Raw genomic sequence first — 18,213 nt, 5'->3', positions numbered from 1 at the left:
CAATTATATGTAGCCCTAATTTACAACCTGTCCAACTTGACCATATATTAAAGCTATTTATATTTCAAGTGGTGGTTAGATCAAGTCCTACCTCTTCCCAAATTTATTTAATAAGCATCATTCCTTGATTATAGTGGTCGAGAAAGGACACATATATGATAATGACTTAGTTATTCCATAAGGAGAGTCGAGATACGAACACACACGTAAATTAAAGAAATGAATATACTTGTTCTTGAAGTATAAAATTTTAAAATATGATAAACAAAATTTGAACATCGATCACCACCCTATCAAATTTATATGCAACCTTTGTTGACTTTAAGAGTAGTTTTAAGATTAAGCCAAGACGTTCCATCTGAAACACCAAAATAATGTGGTTCCCTCGGGGTGATCCCCACGCCACGATCGACACTGACTTTTTACAAGTGGGTAAAAGATTTAAGTTGAAAGAAATGTGAGATCCCACGTCGATTAGAGAAGGGGACGAAACATATCTCCCTAACAGATGCATTTTAAAATTGTGAAGTTGACGGCAATACGTAATGGGCCAAAACAGACAATATCTACCAGCGATGGGTTTAGGCATTTACAAGTAATATCAGAGCCAATCATCAGTGTGTTAGCGAGGGGTGTTGGACCCAAGAGAGGTGGACTGTGAGATCATCGGTCGGTTGGAGGGAGTAACAAAACATATCTTATACCTTCCTTATGTTTATGCTTTGCTTCCTACTTTTATAGCTTACACTACACAGTAACAAGGCGGCTGCTAAATCCAACCAATCATGGAGAGCATTCTTTCTTAGTTCTAGAGCTTTGCCTACCTTGTTACTCACTGTTCTGTGATATAACCTCTCCAAACTTGAGGAAGAGCTGGGCGTCTGAGGTGCTCATCGACGGGCAGTTCAGCACGTGTGGCGTTTTTAGCTTTGCATATTCATCCTTGTAGCTAGGGACTCCTGCAGATGGGGGCAGTGATGCAACAGATGGTATTGGCTTCAGTGGTGCTGCCGAGGGCAGAAGACTGCCGATGACGCGCGTTACTTCGTGCATCGTTGGCCTATCGGATGGCTGCCTCTTGGTACACAGGAGAGCAAGCTGAAACGCCTTCTTTACAGCTCCAAGATCCTTGGAAGTTACAGTTATTTCAGGATCAACCGTCTCCATTACCGCGTTGTTGGCTGTTTTTGATAAGATCTGATATATATATATATGAAAGAATATGTATGAGGAAATAGTCATCATACCTAACAGATGAAGAACAAAACGCCTGATAGTGTACTGACCAATTGGTGGAGATTTGATTCATTGTCTACAGCTTTCCTTCCAGTGAGTAGTTCAAGTAAAACAATGCCGAAGCTGTAAACATCAGATTTTTCAGTAAGTCGGGACGTTCGAGCATACTCTGGATCGATGTATCCGATCGTTCCCATGATATAGGTGGATGTATATGTTTTCGAGGTGCACAAACTCTTGGCGATGCCGAAATCAGTGAGATGAGCTTCGAAATCCTTGTCTAATAGAATGTTTGATGACTTGACATCCCTGTGGATAATGCGAGGGCTACAATCATGGTGTAGGTATGATAGTCCTTGGGCTGCTCCATGTGCAATATTAAGCCGAGTGTCCCAGTCAAGTTTTTTGTTCTTGGTAGAACAATAGCCTACTTTAAACAACCATGGGTCAAGCACATTCACGCTAAAAGTACGATGAAACAAAATTAAACCGTTGAAAGTGTTAGTAATCACGACTCTCCACAATGGTATGATATTGTCCACTTTGAACATAAGCTCTCGTGGCTTTGCTTTGGGCTTCCCCAAAAGGCCTCATACCAATGGAGATGTATTCTCTCCCTCGAACAAAGTACACTATAGAGTCTCCCCTGAGGCCTATGGAGCCCTCAAACAGCCTCCCCTTAATCGAGGCTCGACTCCTTCTCTGGAGTCCTTGAACAAAGTACAACATTTGTTCGACACTTGAGGATTCTATTGACATGGCTAAGTTAAGAACATGACTCTGATACCATGTTTGGAATCACGACTCTCCACAATGATATGATATTGTCCACGTTGAGCATAAGCTCTCATGGCTTTGCTTTGGGCTTTCCCAGAAGGCCTCATAACAATGAAGATGTATTCCTTACTTATAAACCCATGATCATTCCCTAAATTAGCCAATGTGGGACTCCCTCCCAACAATCCTCAACAGAAAAGCGATAATTTTGACAATATTTAAGACGAAAAAGAGCTCAGTCTTACCATGTAGATGGTCCCAAAGGCTGCCATTTTCCATGTAGTCATAGAAGAGGAGATTCCCAGAGGGGGACAAGGAGTATCCTTGGAGGCCGACTAGATTTCTGTGCTTGATGCTACCGACGGTTTCGAGCTCAGTCTCGAACGCGTTCATGCTTAGGGGCTGGTGAGAGTAGAGCTTTTTGATAGCCACAGGTTTGCAATTCTTGAGTACACATTTGTAGACTGTGCTTGAAGCTCCATGTCCGATTATGTACTTTTCACTCAAATTTTCAGTCATCCTCATAATATCCTCGTACACGTGAAGTGCCATGTTCATGTGAAGGATTACTAGCTTGGGAGTTGAGTAAGTAACTGAAAGGTTTCACCAGCCACATAATGAAATGATTTAGTATTCAATTAAAGCCATGTGCCATTCTTCATAGATTGGAATGATCAAAAGTACCTGGTTTATCAAGTGATCCATCTGGAAAAGGTATTGTGTTGTTCGGTCGGCACACGGTTAGGAGGATCATTAGAAGAATTACGAGAGCACCAAGAGCGATCCCGAGGATAGCGGCTTTAGATAACGTCACTGCGTTGAAAGCAATGAAGAGAAATTTCATAAGACGGTGCGAGTGTTCAAGGCTAGGTTGCGTGTACCTCGACTATTTACATCGGATAACCACTTGAATCTATTACAATAGTAGATACATGTAATAGCCAAAGCCCACTGCTATCTGATGTTGTTCTCTTTGGGCTTTCCCTTCGAAGTTTTAAAAAGCGTCTACTAGGGAGAGGTTTCCACACCCATATAAGGAATGATTTGTTCCTCTCTCCAACCGATGTGGGACTTCACAATCCACCCCCTCTTAGGGCCCAGCGTCCTCGCTGGCATACTCCCTGGTGTCTAGCTTTGATACCATTTGTAACAGCCCAAGCCCACCGTTAATAGATGTTGTCCTCTTTGAGCTTTCCCTTCCCGGCTTCCCCTCAAGGTTTTAAAATGCGTCTATTAGGGAGAGGTTTCCACATAGTTTGTTCCTCTCTCTAACCGATGTGGAACCTCACAATCCACCCCCTCTTAGGGCCCAGCGTCCTCGCTAACATACTGTCCGGTGTCTGGCTCTAATACCATTTGTAACAGCCCAAGCCCACCGTAAGCAGATATTGTCCTCTTTGAGCTTTCCCTTCCGGGCTTCCCCTCAAAGTTTTAAAATGCGTCTACTAGGGAGAGGTTTTCACATGATTTGTTCTCCTCTCCAACCGATGTGGGACCTCACAATCAACCCCCTTAGGGTCCAGCGTCCTTATTGGCACACCACCCGGTGTTTGGCTCTAATATCATTTGTAATAGCCCAAGCTCACCGCTAGCAGACATTGTCCTCTTTGGGCTTTCCCTTCAAGTTTTGTGATGTCCCACATTGGTTGGGGAGGAGAACAAACCACCATTTATAAGGGTGTGGAAACCTTCCCCTAGTAGACGCGTTTTAAAGCCTTGAGGGGAAGCCCGAAAGGGAAAGCCCAAAGAGGACAATATCTGCTAGCGGTGGATCTGGGTCGTTACATGTTTCCACACCAATATAAGGAATGCTTCGTTCCCCTCTCCAACCGATGTGGGACCTCACAATACAACTATGAAAACCATTTCAAATGCATAATTACCTCTCTCGGTCGTATGAGCCTCACGACAGGGATAGACGTTGCTATTCCAATATCCACAGAGCGCAGGATTTCCAAGGAAACTGAAAGTAAACTTAACATCAGAAGCATGAACAGCTTATGAAGAGATAACACTATACTGACATGAAGTATGCTTTTGTATGCATTAAGACTCGTACCTGTCAAATGAGAACCTAGAGAAGTTGTTGCTTGTTGGAATGTAACCAGCTAGATTGTTATTAGATACGTTTCTGCAAGGATCAGTATATTGGCTTTGTTACTCATCTCTGGTGTTAACATTATTATACTAACACTTATTGGTTGGGGACGATGAACTTACAGTTCGGTAAGACTCGGGCAGTTTATCAACGACCTCACGTCCCCGGATAGATTGTTGTTTTCAAGTCTCCTGCATCAGTTTCATCATTATACCATGAAGGAAACAGTAGGATGCCTACTTGAATACTTGAAGTAGTTCTAGCAGACAGAACTCAAGCTATGATGTCAGTAGAACAACATGAAAGAAAAATGGGGAAATATCAGTTCATGACAAGATCAAGCCGGTGAGATCCCACATCAGTTGGAGAGAGGAACGAGTGTCAGCGAGGACACTAGGCTTCGAGGGAGTGGATTGTGAGATCCCACATCGATTGGAGAGAGGAACGAGGTTCACCAAGGACGCTGAGTCCCGAAAGGGGGTGGATTGTGAGATCCCATATCGATTGGAGAGGAGAACGAGGTTCACTGAGGACACTGAGCCCCAAAGGGGGTGGATTGTGAGATCCCACATCGATTGGAGAGGAGAACGAGGTTTACCGAGGACGCTGGGCCCCGAAGAGGGTGGATTATGAGATCCCACATTGATTGGAGAGGAGAACGAGGCTCACTGAGGACGCTGGGCCCCAAAGGGGGTGGATTGTGAGATCCCACGTCGATTGGAGAGGAGAATGAGGTTTACCAAGGACGCTGGGCCCCGAAGAGGGGTGGATTGTGAAATCCCACATTGATTGGAGAGGAGAACGAGGCTCACCGAGGATGCTGGGCCCCAAAGGGGGTGAATTGTGAGATCCCACATCGATTGGAGAGAGGAACGATGTTCACCAAGGACGCTGGGCCCTGAAGGAGGGTGGATTGTGAGATCTCACATTGATTGGGGAGGAGAACGAGTTCACCGAGGACACTAGGTCCCGAAGGGGGGTGGACTGTGAGATCCCACATCAGTTGGAGAGGGGAACAAAACATTATTTATAAGGGTATGGAAACCTCTCCCTAGCAAACGTGTTTTAAAAACCTTGAGAGAAAGCCCAAAAGGGAAAGCTCAAAGAGGACAATATCTGCTAGCGGTGGGCTTGAACCGTTACAAAACCACTCAGGAAATTGCTAAAGTAGTGTCGAGAAGTCATGAACATAAACTTTCCGCCTATGATAGTTCCTCTTGTTCTTCTTTTAAGAATTATAAATGAAAACTTCTAGTGTAAGTTACAATTTCAAAACTTACAAGGAGAGCAGATTTTGAAGTTGTGTCAGTTCTTGAGGAATGAACCCAGAGAGCTGATTGTGTGAAATATCTCTACAGCATAGCAACATAAAGACAATAGAATTAGAACAAGAACCTGAAGTTCCTGCATTCAAAGGAGATTACAATTCCACTTACATTTCCATTACACTTCTTAGATTGCCAAATTCAGCTGGAATAGATCCCGTTAAGCGATTCCCGCTTAGATTTCTTCGAACGTATAAAAACGAAGATCAGTGATTTCATCCCGAACACGTACAATTGATGACAAGAAAAAGCGAGTTAAAGATGATACATACAGCTTTAGGAGATGTTCGAGATCTCCGAACGACGAAGAAATTGTGCCATTAACTTTGTTATTTGAAATGTCTCTGTGCAGCAACTATGAGTTAGTATAACAAATATGAGGAAAATGAGTGAAGATTATATCTCATGAACTTACAACGTATCCAAATTGCCAATTCGAGATAGCTCAACTGGAATAGGACCTCGTAGATCATTTGAGGACAGATTCCTACACATGATCCATATGATAAGAACATTCTCATGAACATAGAAGGAGCTCTTAAGCCACTCAAAACAACTAACTTACAGGTAAGTCATACTCTCTAGCCTCTGGAAAGACAGCGGAATCGTTCCGTTCAACTTATTTCCGTGCACATTTCTGAAATCAACGAATCGTAACGGTCTTAACGAATAGAAGATCGTTCTAAATGGAATCGGAGTTCGGATTAGATTCTTACAGGCTGTTGAGATTTGTGCATGAGCTAAGATTATCAGGGATAGGCCCTCCAAGATTGTTATTAGCAACATTTCTGCAAGGACGCTTCATCAGTAAGGGACATGAGAAGGCACGAGTATACGAATGGGACGATGAAGCTTACAGGTCGAACAAATCGGTTAGTTTCCCTAGCTCGGCTGGAATACTCCCAGTAAGATGATTATCGTTCAGTTCCCTCCAGAGGAAAGAAACATTACGTCAGTAATCATCAACGTCGTAATCGAAGTTTCGTGTACGTGAATGAGAAGCTTAAACATAACACATGGGATGCTCAAGGATTGTTAAGAACATAAATGCACATTAAGATTGAATAGGCTTGTTAAGAACTCATATTACAGACAGAAAACAAGGACAAAATATAGAATTCTCCACATTAATAGGAAGTAAAGGACAGAAATGTTACAGATAATGGAGCTTTGTCATATTCCCGAGCTCTGCTGGAATGGAACCAGTGAGCTTGTTACTATGCAAGTACCTGCATGCCATCAGAGATATCACTCACCAGAATAAGATATAAAATGTAAGTTGCTAGACATCATTGATATGGTATGTTTTGGTTTGTTTTGGCCTGCTACGTATTGTCGTCAGCCTCACGATTTTTAAAACGCGTCTATTAGGGAGAGGTTTTCACACCTTTATAAGAAATGTTTCGTTCCCCTCTCCAACCAATTTGGGATCCCATAATCCACCACCCTTGGGGGCTTAGCGTCCTCGTTTGCACACCGCTCGGTGTCAGCCCAAGCCCACCGCTAACAAATATTGTCTGTTGTGGCCCGTTACGTATCGTCGTCAACCTCACGGTTATTAAAACGTGTATGTTAGGGTGAGGTTTCCACACATTTATAAGAAATGTTTCATTCTCCTCTCCAACCGACGTGGGATCTCACAATTCACCACCCTTGGGGTCCTAACATCCTTGCTGGCATACCGTTCAGTGCCTGACTCTGATACTATTTGTAACAGCCCAAGTCCACTACTAACAAATATTGTCCGCTTTGGCTCGTTACATATCGTCATCAGCCTCACGGTTTTTAAAACACATCTCTTAGGGAGAGGTTTCCACACCCTTATAAGGAATGCTTCGTTCCCCTCTTCAACCGAGGTGGGATCTCACAATCCACCACCCTTGGGGGCCTAACGTCCTCACCGACATACCACTCAATGCCTAACTCTGACACTATTTGTAACAACCCAAGTCCACTACTAACAAATATTGTCCGTTTTGGCCCCTTACATATTGTCATCAGCCTCACGGTTTTTAAAACACATCTGTTAGGGAGAGACTCCTACACCCTTATAAGGAATGCTTTATTCCCCTCGTCTCCAACCGATGTGAATTGATATGTATATTACTTCTTCATTCAACATTTTAGGACATATGTAACAGGAATAGCACAGAGCTGCCAAATGGGAAAGGACAGAAAGATCAATAAAAATATGCTTACAGTTTCTCAGTGTACGTCAGATTCCCTAAGATAGAGGGGATTGTACCAGTTAACATGTTGCAGCTCAAATCTCTGAATTTGGATGTGAGAAGGAGAAGTTAGAAAAACTGAGAGAGCTAAGAATCATGCATCTATAACCGCTCAAGCCCACCTCTAACAGATATTGTTCGCTTTGGTCCGTTACATATCACTATCAACCTCACAATTTTAAAACGCGTCTACTAGGAAGAAGTTTCCACGCCCTTAAAAAGAATGCCCTGTTATCCTCTCCAACCGATGTGGGGTCTCACAATGATATATGTATTATGCATTCTTTATAAGGGTGTAGAAACCTCTCCCTAGTAGACGCGTTTCAAAATCGCGAGGCTAACGGCAATACATAACGTGCCAAAGCGAACAATATCTGCAAGTGGTGGGCTTGAGCTGTTACAACGTTTGAACTTGGTAGGGAGAGCTATAGTTGCTTACAGCACCGCAAGCGCCTGCATCAGACCAATGACTGGTGGGATGGGACCTGACAACTGGTTACCCTGCAAGGACCTGAAAAGAAAGCTCATAACAATTGAAGGAACAATACAAAAGTCAAAAAATTCATTGAAACCCACACAAAACTGCTTCAAGGATACATACAATGTGGCTACTTGAAGGAAACCAATGTTGAATGGTATCTCTCCAGTGAGATGATTGTATGACAGGTCCCTGCCAATCAATATGAAAGAAGTTTAGCTACTTATATACACCGAGTGGTGCACTTGGTGTTGAATGAGAAGGATATATAATACATACAAGACCTGGAAGGCTGTGCAGTTGCCTATGGTTTGAGGTATGCTGCCTGTTAAACTGTTGTTTCTCACATCACTTCAGATGGAAAGAGTTTTATTAGGCTGAGAATATGTTCATATAGTCTCTTGGTGGAAGTAAGGATTACTTACAAGTACCATAAGCCAGTGAGCTGACAGATATCTGGAGACAGTGTGCCCACCAAATTGTTGCCACGCAATCCCCTGAGAAAGAGTTGAATGTCAAATGAAGCGTTTAGAATTCGAACCAACAAAAGCTAGCGGTTATTTGTGACAGCTCAAGCCCACCGCTATTACATATCACGGTCAGTCTCATGATTCTAAAATGTGTTTGCTAGGGAGAGGTTTCATACCCTTATAAGGAATGTTACGTTTCCCTCTCTAACTGATGTGGGATCTCACAATCCACTCCCCTTGGAGGCTCAGCGTCCTCGCTAGTGACACAATCGCACTTTCGAAGGCAGCGGACTAGCGATTGTGCGGCACTCACTTTCCAGCGACAAGTGAGTTAAGCCAATTTGTTCTTGCGTCGCCTACGGCCAAGCGACGTACGGTCGAGCCTCTAGCCTCGGTTTTAAAAGAAGGTTTTAGAAAACGAGGAGAGAGAGAGATTTTTGAAAGAGAGATTTTGGAAAGAGACGTTATATAAGCAAGCAAGAGAAAGATAACAACGGCTTAGCATATATAACCTTGGGTAGGGAGAAGTTGACAACTAGTCATATCCCCCTATAGTACATTCTGGGCCATTTTAGTTCTGTCAGGCCTAGACATGATTTTCTTGAGGTGTCATACGCTCTACAATTACAAAAGGAAAAACACTAGAATGAAAAGACATGACAAGGGTTTGGCTTGTCATGGGCATGCGGCCATGGGCAACATGTCCTGGACAGGCATGACCATGACAGCTAGCACACCGCTCGGTGTCTGGCTCTGATAGCATTTATAACAGCTCAAGCCCACCGCTATCCGGTATTGTCCGCTTTGACCCATTACGTATCACCATTAGCCTCATAGTTGTAAAACGCGTGTGCTAGAGAGAAGTTTCCACACCCTTATCAGGAATGCTTTGTTTCTCTCTCAAACTATGTGGGATCTCACAATCCACCCCCCTTGGAGGCCCAGTGTCATGTAGGACCGTAACACCCAGCGTCCTCGTTGGCACACCGTTCCATACCTGGCTCTAATACCATTTGTAATAGCCCCAGCCCACCGCTATCAAATATTGTCCACTTTGGCCCATTACGTATCAGCATCAGCCTCATAGTTGTAAAACATGTCTACTAGAGAGAAGTTTCCACTTCCTTATAAGGAATACTTCGTTCCCTTCTCCAACCATGTGGAAGCTCACAATCCACCCCCGTTGGAGGCTCAGCATCCTCGCTGGCATACCGCTCGATGTCTGGCTATCAGATATTGTCCACTTTGGCTCAGTACGTGTCGTCGTCAGCCTCACGATTTTAAAACGCGTCTATTAGGGAGAGGTTTCCACACCCTTATAAGGAATACTTCGTTCCCCTCTCTAACCAAGTGGGATCTCACAATCCACCTCCCTTGGAGGCCCAACCTTCTTCCTAGCACACCGCTTGGTGCCTGGCTTTGATATCATTTGTAACAACCGAAGCCCACCGCTATCAGATATTGTCCACTTTTGCCCATTACGTATCACATCAACCTCGCAGTTGTAAAACGCGTATGCTAGAGAGAGGTTTCCACACCCTTACAAGAAACGTTTTGTTCCCTTCTCCCAACGACGTGTATAAAAAAGAATTAAGAGTTAAAAAAAACTCACATATATTGCAGCACTTCATTCCAGTAAATGAGTCTCGGTATTTCACCACTAAGATTATTCTGTGCCAGATCTCTAGAACAACCAAGGATGAAAAATGGGCATCATTCAGTTATTTCTCAGAGTAAAAACTTTGAAGGCAGTGAAAAAAGTATGGCATGAGAACTTACAAGACCTTCAAGTTTGGAATCTGAGACAATGTTGAAGGGATTGGTCCAATCAGTCTATTATTTTTCACAACTCTGAAACATTAAACACATAATAAGATGAAGCATCACATAGTTAACAAAAAAGTTACATACTTATGTTTGAACTTACAGCATTTCCAGTTGCTTCAACTTCGAAATGGAAAATGGTATGTCTCCATAAATCTCATTAAACGATAAATCCCTACAAAGTTTCATATAACCGTTCAAACCCACCGCTAACAGATATTGTCTCTTTGGACTTTCCCTCAAAGTTTTTAAAACGTGTCTATAGGGAGAGGTTTTCACACCCTTATAAAGAATGTTTCCTTCTCTTCTCCAACTGATGTGGGATCCCTCAATCCACCCCCTTCGAGATCCAGTATCTTTGTTGTTACACCCCCTTGGGTCTTAGCCTCCTCGTTGGCACATCGCCCGGTGTTTGACTCTAATACCATTGTCCTCTTTGGATTTCCCCTCAAGGTTTTTAAAACGAGTCTACTAGGGAGAGGTTTCCACACCCTTATAAAGAATGTTTCGTTCTCCTCTCCGACCGAGGTGGGATTTCACATTTTAAGTCAAAGATATCGAACATTTGTAAACACGAAAGGACTTACAGATTAATTAACGAAGAACAGTCACCAATCTCATCAGGAATTTGACCAGAAAGCCTATTCCCTCTCAAATCCCTGTTCAAGGAATCCCATTATTAGAAGAAGGCTTAGAAAGTAAGAACATGAATAAAGAAGAGAGGTTTACAAAGTTTGCAGGCCCTTGAGCTTCCCGACCGAAGGAGAAACTTCTCCGACCAGATTGAGACCAGAAAGATTACTGGAACAACAAAAAAAACAATGGGAAAAAGGAGATGAACAAGGTAGAACAATCTTTAAACTGGATTTTGAAACCAACCCAGAAAGCTAATAGGGAAATTGTTTGGCTTACAGAGTGATAGCATTGAGACTGGCGTTGTCACAGGTGACACCTCTCCATATACAGTAATCTGAAGAAGGTGAGCTTGTCCAATCATATAAAACATTATCCACATCCCTCAGTGATTTCTTCATCTCCAACAACGTAGCTCCTTCAACATAGGAAAACATGTCACCAAACATAATGTAGACATTAAGACAACATTAAAAAAAACATTTCTGAAGTGTTCTTGGAGACATTTTAAAGTTTTTTAATGGCGACTTACCATCATCGGAATCCACCACACCGGCGCTAACACAGAAGAGAAAAACCAGAATAAGAAGCTGAATAGGAAATGCCATGGCGGCCGCCCTCTTCATAGACCTGAATTACACTTCCATTGCCAGTTACAAGAACCTTAAAAAAACAGAGAACCCTGTTCTTATCTCTTTCTCAAGAACGTTAAAAGGCTAAAAAGGAAGCAATTGAGAGAGACATTGTTGAGTCTAAGAGGAAAGGATAATGAATTATTTCACAGAAAAAGATAAGAACCCATCTGCCACAACTCTGTTACAAAACCTGCAACGACACAGACCCTTTACTCCATTTCTCTCTCTCTCTCTTGCAAACGGGGCACTGTGGGTAATGGAAGGAACCCATTTGGGTTCAGCTGACAAGGACCCTCTTCTTTGAAGACTCACCTTGTGCACGTTTTGCTGCAGAATTGAGCCTTGAATTCAATGAACTATTGCAACATTTGTAATTTTGTTATTCCTGTGTTCATGTTATGTGGTTTTGTAATTGCCCAAAAGGTACAGTCTTTTAAGATAATTATAGGGGAAATCTTGTTTTTGTGTTGATTTTGATTTTGTGTTGAAATCAGTGCCTAAATGATGTAAATTTAAAATAAAAATGCAAACTTTAGGTTTCTATGTTCATCAACATGTATGGGATAAAAACAAAACATGTTCCTCTAAAGTCCCACAAACAATGTTCTGTCACGTTTGAAAGTACTGTGAACTCCCATGTTGTCGTGTATCACTCATTTCACATCTAATATGAGATTCCACATTAGCGGGAGAAAAGAACGAAACATTGTTTATAATTACGTGGAAATCTCTTTCTAATAGATACGTTTTAAAACCATGAAGCTAACGACGATATGTAACAGGCTAAAACGAATAATATCTTAGAAAGTTTTTATTTCTATATATTTCAAATAATATTTTATGGGATGACCTCAATATATATTTAAGTATATTAAATAAACTATTTAGATTTTATGGTAAGTCCAAAATATGTATATATTTATTTATATTTGACATTATATATTAAAAAATAAAGCTGTTTGGGGGAGTTCAAGTAAATATAAGAGAGAAATGGGGGTAAAAGGGGAATTTCGGATAAGGACAGTCGGGAGGATCGGCCAGAATCTGGGCCCACGGCCCATCATAGGCCTGATTGATTAACTCAGCATCATAAAGAGATAAAAAGTAGCCCATTTTAGGTTAAAATTAACAACGTTGTCTTTAAATTTAAATATTTCCAAATTGTTTTTTTTAATTAAAAAAAAATTATTTTTCAAAAATTATATATATATATATATATATCCAAATCAAAGTGGTTTAAAGCTTTAAATTTGAGTGTTTATTTTGTATTATTATTTGCTTACCTTTGAATTTTGAAATAATTTTTTTTAAATAGATAAAAGTTGAAAAAAAAAAAAAAAAAAAAAAAACAAAAAAAAAAACNAGGGAGGTATAGTGTTTGTAACACTTCATTTTCAATATATATATATATTGTTATTATTATTATTTATGGAAACAAAATTGATTTATCTTCCTGAAAAAGGAAAAAATAAATAAACCTTGGGAAAGTCAATTGGCCCCGTCTAATTCTGACGGCAACTCCCATTTGATTTATGTGGGCCCCACACCCTTGTCCGAACAGTCTCAATACCTTGGACGACGATTTTGACGCCGTTAACCTATCTAAGGAAACAAATTTTAAAATCACAAAAAAAAAAAAAAAAAAAAAAAAAAAAAAAAAAAAAAANTATTCCATTTAAACTAGAAAATAAAAAGAGATTTTTTTTCTATTAGTTAAATAGTAAAATTATTTAACTTATTTTATTTATATATATATATATATATATAGGTGTAGACGGGCCAGAGATGCCCACAAAACTGGCTCGAAACAGTAAAATTATCGTCTTAATCTCCTATTTTAATTTTCATGTCTGCAAAAAAAAAAAATATATATATATATATATATATATATATATATATATTATTATTATTATTTTTTGTGAAAATGGAAATGGAGATTATAAATTTTTTATTAGATAATTTTCCTTTTATAACATAATTTTTATGAAAAATAGTAAATATATAATATATAATATAATATTGAACCTAATTTTATTATAAAACATAAATACAAATATTTATATTTAATTTAAAAGTGGTTTTGCTGTTATTTAGGGGCGGTGACGTATTTGGATGAGGGCGGGGTTGCGTTTAATTGGGTGTAATGACATGTCTCCTGGGTTATGGAGTGTTTCCTTTTTAGGTAACAGGCGGGTCATCTTATTATAATAACTTACAACTTGTGTGGGTCCCATAACTCTTTTTCCACATCTGCCAGCTGGCCATTGCTTTGCCACGTGGGATGGATACACAACCATAACAAAGATATTTATTTACCTAAACTTACTTCAACTATAACCTAATTGAACTCTAATTTATTTATTAATTAAATTCAAATTTATTTATTACTTTCTCATTCTCTAAATAATGTCACGTAACATTTCAAATTTTATTTTATTTCAATGAAAAACTTTATAATATAATTTTTTTTAATATTCATTTTTATTTTATTTTATAATAAAATGAAAATAATAAATGTGATATAGCTATGGTTTCAAATTAGTTGGCCCCACTATTTGTCCCCATCTTTTAATTAATGCTTTTTTTATTACGTAAAAATAAACCAGACAAATAAAAAGCCTAATTAAATAGCCCACTTTTAAATATAATTTCCCTTATTTTTTCACTTTTTAAATTTTAAAATATATTATTTTTATTTTAAAATTTTGCCATATATATCATATTTGACGTTGATTACAAATAAATATGTTGTATGATTGAAGATATTTGACTACTCGGTAGGTTGAGTAATTCATGGAGAAGAAGAGGAGATTGCATATGAAATTAGATACCAACAAAGATAATAAACTGAAACTGTGCGAGATAATGAGTTGCTGCTGTGGTTGATATGGGATCAATGACAGCACCAAGTACCACTTTGGGGTTCGTTTGGACAAACCACCAAGTACCACTTTGGGTTCGTTTGGACAAACCCACTACAAGATAAAAATTATACTCAAATTTCTTCAATATTCTCTCCTTTTCCCTTATGAGTTCTTCGTCCAATGTGTTAGTAATTTAAAACGAACCATCCAGCCTCTACGCTTTCAAATTTATTAGACGGCACATTTTTCAACCAAATTATAAGATAATTAGCAACAAATTAATCAACTAAACTTTAATTTTGAACAACAAATTAATCAACTACACTTAATTTTGAAACCCAAATAAAAAATATGTTTATCAAAGGTTTTGCTTACGGAACGGAGTGTGTGAGATCCCACATCAGGACAATATCTGTTAACGGTGGGCATGGGCTATTACACGAAGTCATGCAAATATTTTGTATTAAAATTTTCATCCATCCATGCATAAAAAATCTCATCCATCCATGCATAAAACACTACGACTAGGGGCTCAGCTCATAATTATGAGACGGAGAAATTGGTTAAAGAGGTTGTTTATATTTGATCATTTTTACATAAATTCTAAGTTTATATTTAAAAGATCATATAACGAAAATTTAGAGATGTATTAGACAATTTTTAAAGTAAGTTAGAAAAGGATAGAGGATATATAAGGAAGCACATTACATAGAAGGGACAACTTTTTACACGCTATTAAATGAATTTAGATGATATCAATGGCAGTCACGGCTGCGTCCAGGACCGCCATAGAAGAAAACAGGTTCAGTTGTGAGTGTAGGTCGATAATTATCAACAGAGTAGCAAGAATACTCATCAGCCCAACTTCCAACTCTCACCGGATACTTCAACTGTAGCGAATAGTCCACGATCCTTGGCTGCCTCACGAAGCTAGCGTACTTGTAATGCTCACCTGCATAATCTCCGCTCCCCATGCCCGTCCCCGTGTGTGGCACTTTCTTTATGTTTGAGCTAAACACCTCCCCGCCCCATTCCACCAGCGTTGCGCTGTTGCGCAAGTATCCAAATAGCGTCGGCGGCCAATACCCCACTGGCCACCCTTGCACGTTAAGCCACCAGTTGCTTGACTTAGGATCCTGCATGTATTAGTATTAACATGCATGCATCCATATATCACCTACTATGATTATATAATCATCGATAAGGAGTAGCTTGCATCTGAAATTAGTTACCTGAAAGATACCGACCGTGATAGTGAACTGTTGTCCACCTCTGGTTGACAATGGGTCAATAACTGCACCAAGCACCACTTTCGGGTTCGTTTGGACAAACCCACTGCAAGTCAAATCAAAGCACCCTTTCGATTTGTAGGAGTCCGCCTAACCATTTTTCCATGTTAGATACGAATTATACTCAAATTTCTCGGACAACTCTAATAAATGAAAACCCTCAATATTACCGTCCAATGTACACTAAGACGAGTTCTTGTATCTCCATATAACCTCCGATTAACCTGTAACAACAAGAACAAATTAAATCATTAAAACATTTATTAATGAAGTCCTGTAAAATTGTTTATTAATGAAGTCCTGTAAAATTGTTTATTAATGAAGTCCTCTAAAATTGTTTATTAATGAAGTCCTGTAAAATTGTTTTCCTAAAAAAACAAAAAAATGTACCATCCAACCCGCTTCAACGCTTTCAAATTTTTCAGAAGGCCCATTTTTCAACCAAATTCTTGAAGCCGTGAAATCATTCCACAAATCAACTTTAGGGTTCCAAACATTAATCTGTCCTGAGGCGCCAATGTAATTGAACCCTGCCGTATACAGGATTGCCGTCTGATCCATATTCAACCCCAAATTATAACACAATCAGCTCAACTAAACTTTAATTTCGAAACCCAAAACAAAAATATGTTTATCGAAGGTTTTGCTTACAGAACGATTGACTTCTTTCCCGAGTTTGGAGCTTCCATAAGGAAATTTCTTTCCAAAGCTATCAAGAGAATTGGCTCTTAATAAGTCTTGTTCACGAACTCTGCGAATTGGAATGGTTCCATTGGGACAACTCCCACTTCTTTGCCATACTTGAAACGCCTCGTTTTGCTCAACCGACATCTTCCAATGGACGCCCGAATTGGGTTCCATCTGTATGCATATATGCAAGCATTGGTTAAGAGTGTAAACAATATGATTAGGTTAACACATAATGATTTGATTGACATGAAGAAATGAACCTGAATGGTGTGATTCTTTAGAACAGGATGGTCAAAAGCAGGCTGCTTGTAAATGTCAACGCAATCGATGATATCTCCATCTTTACTCTGCATAATTCCCATGCAAAATTATACGTGGAAAAAAAAAAACATTAAAAAAAACATAAAAAAAGGCAATGAAAAGAAAGATGTTACGTAGATGGTGTGGAGGGCAGGCTTATTGAGAAGCTTTAATTTGTTGTGAATCTGCGCAGATAATTGTTGAGAATTATTGATGTGTGGAATGGCGGCATGAGATTGGAGAATGGCAGCAGCAATGGTGAAAGCCACCATTGCCAACAGCTTCCCTTCATGATATGTGTTCCTCATTTTCTCCGAAGGAACCCAATACAAAAGTTGATTTTTAGTTGTTTTCTTGGGTTGAGGAAGACAATGGAGAATTCAAATATTTATACCACTTTTTGTTCTTCCGTTAAATAAGGTAAAAATTGGTTTTGGAATGGCAGGAGAGGAAATGGCACCACCAATTATTAACCGCCTTCTTTACTGTTGTAACAATTTTTTACTTCGGCAGATAGACTATTGGGCCCAACTATTGGGCCGACATATTGGGCCTTGAACTTCAAATGTGTTTGGTTTAGTGGGGCTAAGCTAGATAGACATATTGGGCCCAACTATTGGGCCGACATATTGGCGGTTGGGAAAAAAGCAACAACGTTGTTTTTATGGGCCTGGTCGCCAATATGCATATTTAGGACTACATGAAGTGGGATTTAGAGATATCCGCTAAGTAGGACGTGATGGAAAAGTCTTCCTTGTCCTCATTCACATTCCTAACACCTATTTAATTTTCTATTATTACGAAGTTTCTCATTGAAGATGGGAACAAAACATTATTTACAAGGGTGTGGAAATCTCCCTGGTAGATCTCTAAAGGGGGTGGACAGTGGACGGTGTGCCAGCGAAGTAGATCTCTAAAGGGGGTGGACACTGGACGGTGTGCCAGCGAGAACAGTGAGTCCCAAAGGAGGGTGAATTGTGAGATCTCATGGGATCACGATTCATGGATCTCTCGGTCGAGAAATCAAAGTAAGATCAAACCATTTTTTCTGACCCTCCTTCAAATTTGATAAATGTTGGTTGATCGTATATTTCATTATAGTTCTATGATTCAGAGTATCATTTCCTATTTGATCCCTTTGAATTCCATATTCGAAGTTGCGATCTATTCATTAAAAAGAATCGATTCAATACATTTATTATGTACCCATAGGTGTTATATTGGATTTGAATTTGATTTCGATCAGATCAATCCCTCCGTTATGTTGTTGCTAACAAGTACCACTATTTCTTGTTTTAGAAAGAGAGGAACGAGGAACAGCAAGAACGTTGGGCCCTGAAGATGGGGTGGATTGTGAGATCCCTCA

The 18,213-nt window shown here is 39.8% G+C and overlaps 2 protein-coding genes across 4 annotated transcripts; both read right to left on the bottom strand.

Moving 5' to 3' along the window:
• Positions 1-433: 433 nt before the first annotated feature.
• On the bottom strand, positions 434-12,116 carry LOC111788094 (LRR receptor-like serine/threonine-protein kinase ERECTA). Of its 3 annotated transcripts, XM_023668272.1 has the most exons (27): positions 11,602-12,113; positions 11,349-11,487; positions 11,166-11,237; positions 11,024-11,095; positions 10,540-10,611; positions 10,392-10,463; positions 10,225-10,296; positions 8,568-8,639; positions 8,422-8,493; positions 8,266-8,334; positions 8,104-8,175; positions 7,636-7,707; positions 6,594-6,665; positions 6,294-6,365; positions 6,153-6,224; positions 6,002-6,073; positions 5,852-5,923; positions 5,709-5,780; positions 5,548-5,619; positions 5,392-5,463; positions 4,234-4,302; positions 4,073-4,144; positions 3,897-3,976; positions 2,698-2,826; positions 2,259-2,606; positions 1,287-1,663; positions 434-1,197 (listed from the first exon to the last, which is right to left on the bottom strand). In XM_023668272.1, the coding sequence occupies exons 1-27, from the start codon at positions 11,693-11,695 to the stop codon at positions 829-831; spliced, it is 2,970 nt and encodes a 989-aa protein (XP_023524040.1). In that variant the 5' UTR covers positions 11,696-12,113; the 3' UTR covers positions 434-828. The 3 variants fall into 3 exon arrangements, with proteins under 3 accessions (XP_023524040.1, XP_023524041.1, XP_023524042.1); XM_023668273.1 differs by lacking the exon at positions 10,540-10,611; XM_023668274.1 differs by lacking the exons at positions 2,259-2,606; positions 2,698-2,826 and having other exon boundaries at positions 11,602-12,116.
• A 3,083-nt stretch (positions 12,117-15,199) lies between these two features.
• On the bottom strand, positions 15,200-17,190 carry LOC111788198. Its single transcript, XM_023668465.1, has 7 exons — positions 16,982-17,190; positions 16,808-16,894; positions 16,509-16,718; positions 16,248-16,409; positions 16,028-16,081; positions 15,801-15,947; positions 15,200-15,704 (listed from the first exon to the last, which is right to left on the bottom strand). Exons 1-7 carry the CDS (start codon positions 17,153-17,155, stop codon positions 15,324-15,326), a joined length of 1,215 nt encoding a protein of 404 aa, XP_023524233.1. The 5' UTR covers positions 17,156-17,190; the 3' UTR covers positions 15,200-15,323.
• Positions 17,191-18,213: the final 1,023 nt, after the last annotated feature.

This window comes from Cucurbita pepo, chromosome LG02, assembly GCF_002806865.2.
Source record: "Cucurbita pepo subsp. pepo cultivar mu-cu-16 chromosome LG02, ASM280686v2, whole genome shotgun sequence".
Classification (NCBI taxonomy): domain Eukaryota; kingdom Viridiplantae; phylum Streptophyta; class Magnoliopsida; order Cucurbitales; family Cucurbitaceae; genus Cucurbita; species Cucurbita pepo.
The sequence above is the reverse complement of the archived record's forward strand: the minus strand, read 5'-3'. Positions and strand labels throughout refer to the sequence as shown.

Coding starts and splice junctions, on each gene's coding strand:
- LOC111788198 (XM_023668465.1), bottom strand. CDS start 17,155: ATGAGGAACACATATCATGAAGGGAAGCTGTTGGCAATGGTGGCTTTC. Junction 15,948..16,027: donor GTCTTAGTGTACATTGGACG/GTAATATTGAGG, acceptor AAAAATGGTTAG/GCGGACTCCTACAAATCGAA. Junction 15,705..15,800: donor TCACGGTCGGTATCTTTCAG/GTAACTAATTTC, acceptor TAATACATGCAG/GATCCTAAGTCAAGCAACTG.
- LOC111788094 (XM_023668272.1), bottom strand. CDS start 11,695: ATGAAGAGGGCGGCCGCCATGGCATTTCCTATTCAGCTTCTTATTCTG. Junction 3,977..4,072: donor TCTAGGTTCTCATTTGACAG/GTACGAGTCTTA, acceptor GTTTACTTTCAG/TTTCCTTGGAAATCCTGCGC. Junction 1,198..1,286: donor AATCAAATCTCCACCAATTG/GTCAGTACACTA, acceptor TATATATATCAG/ATCTTATCAAAAACAGCCAA.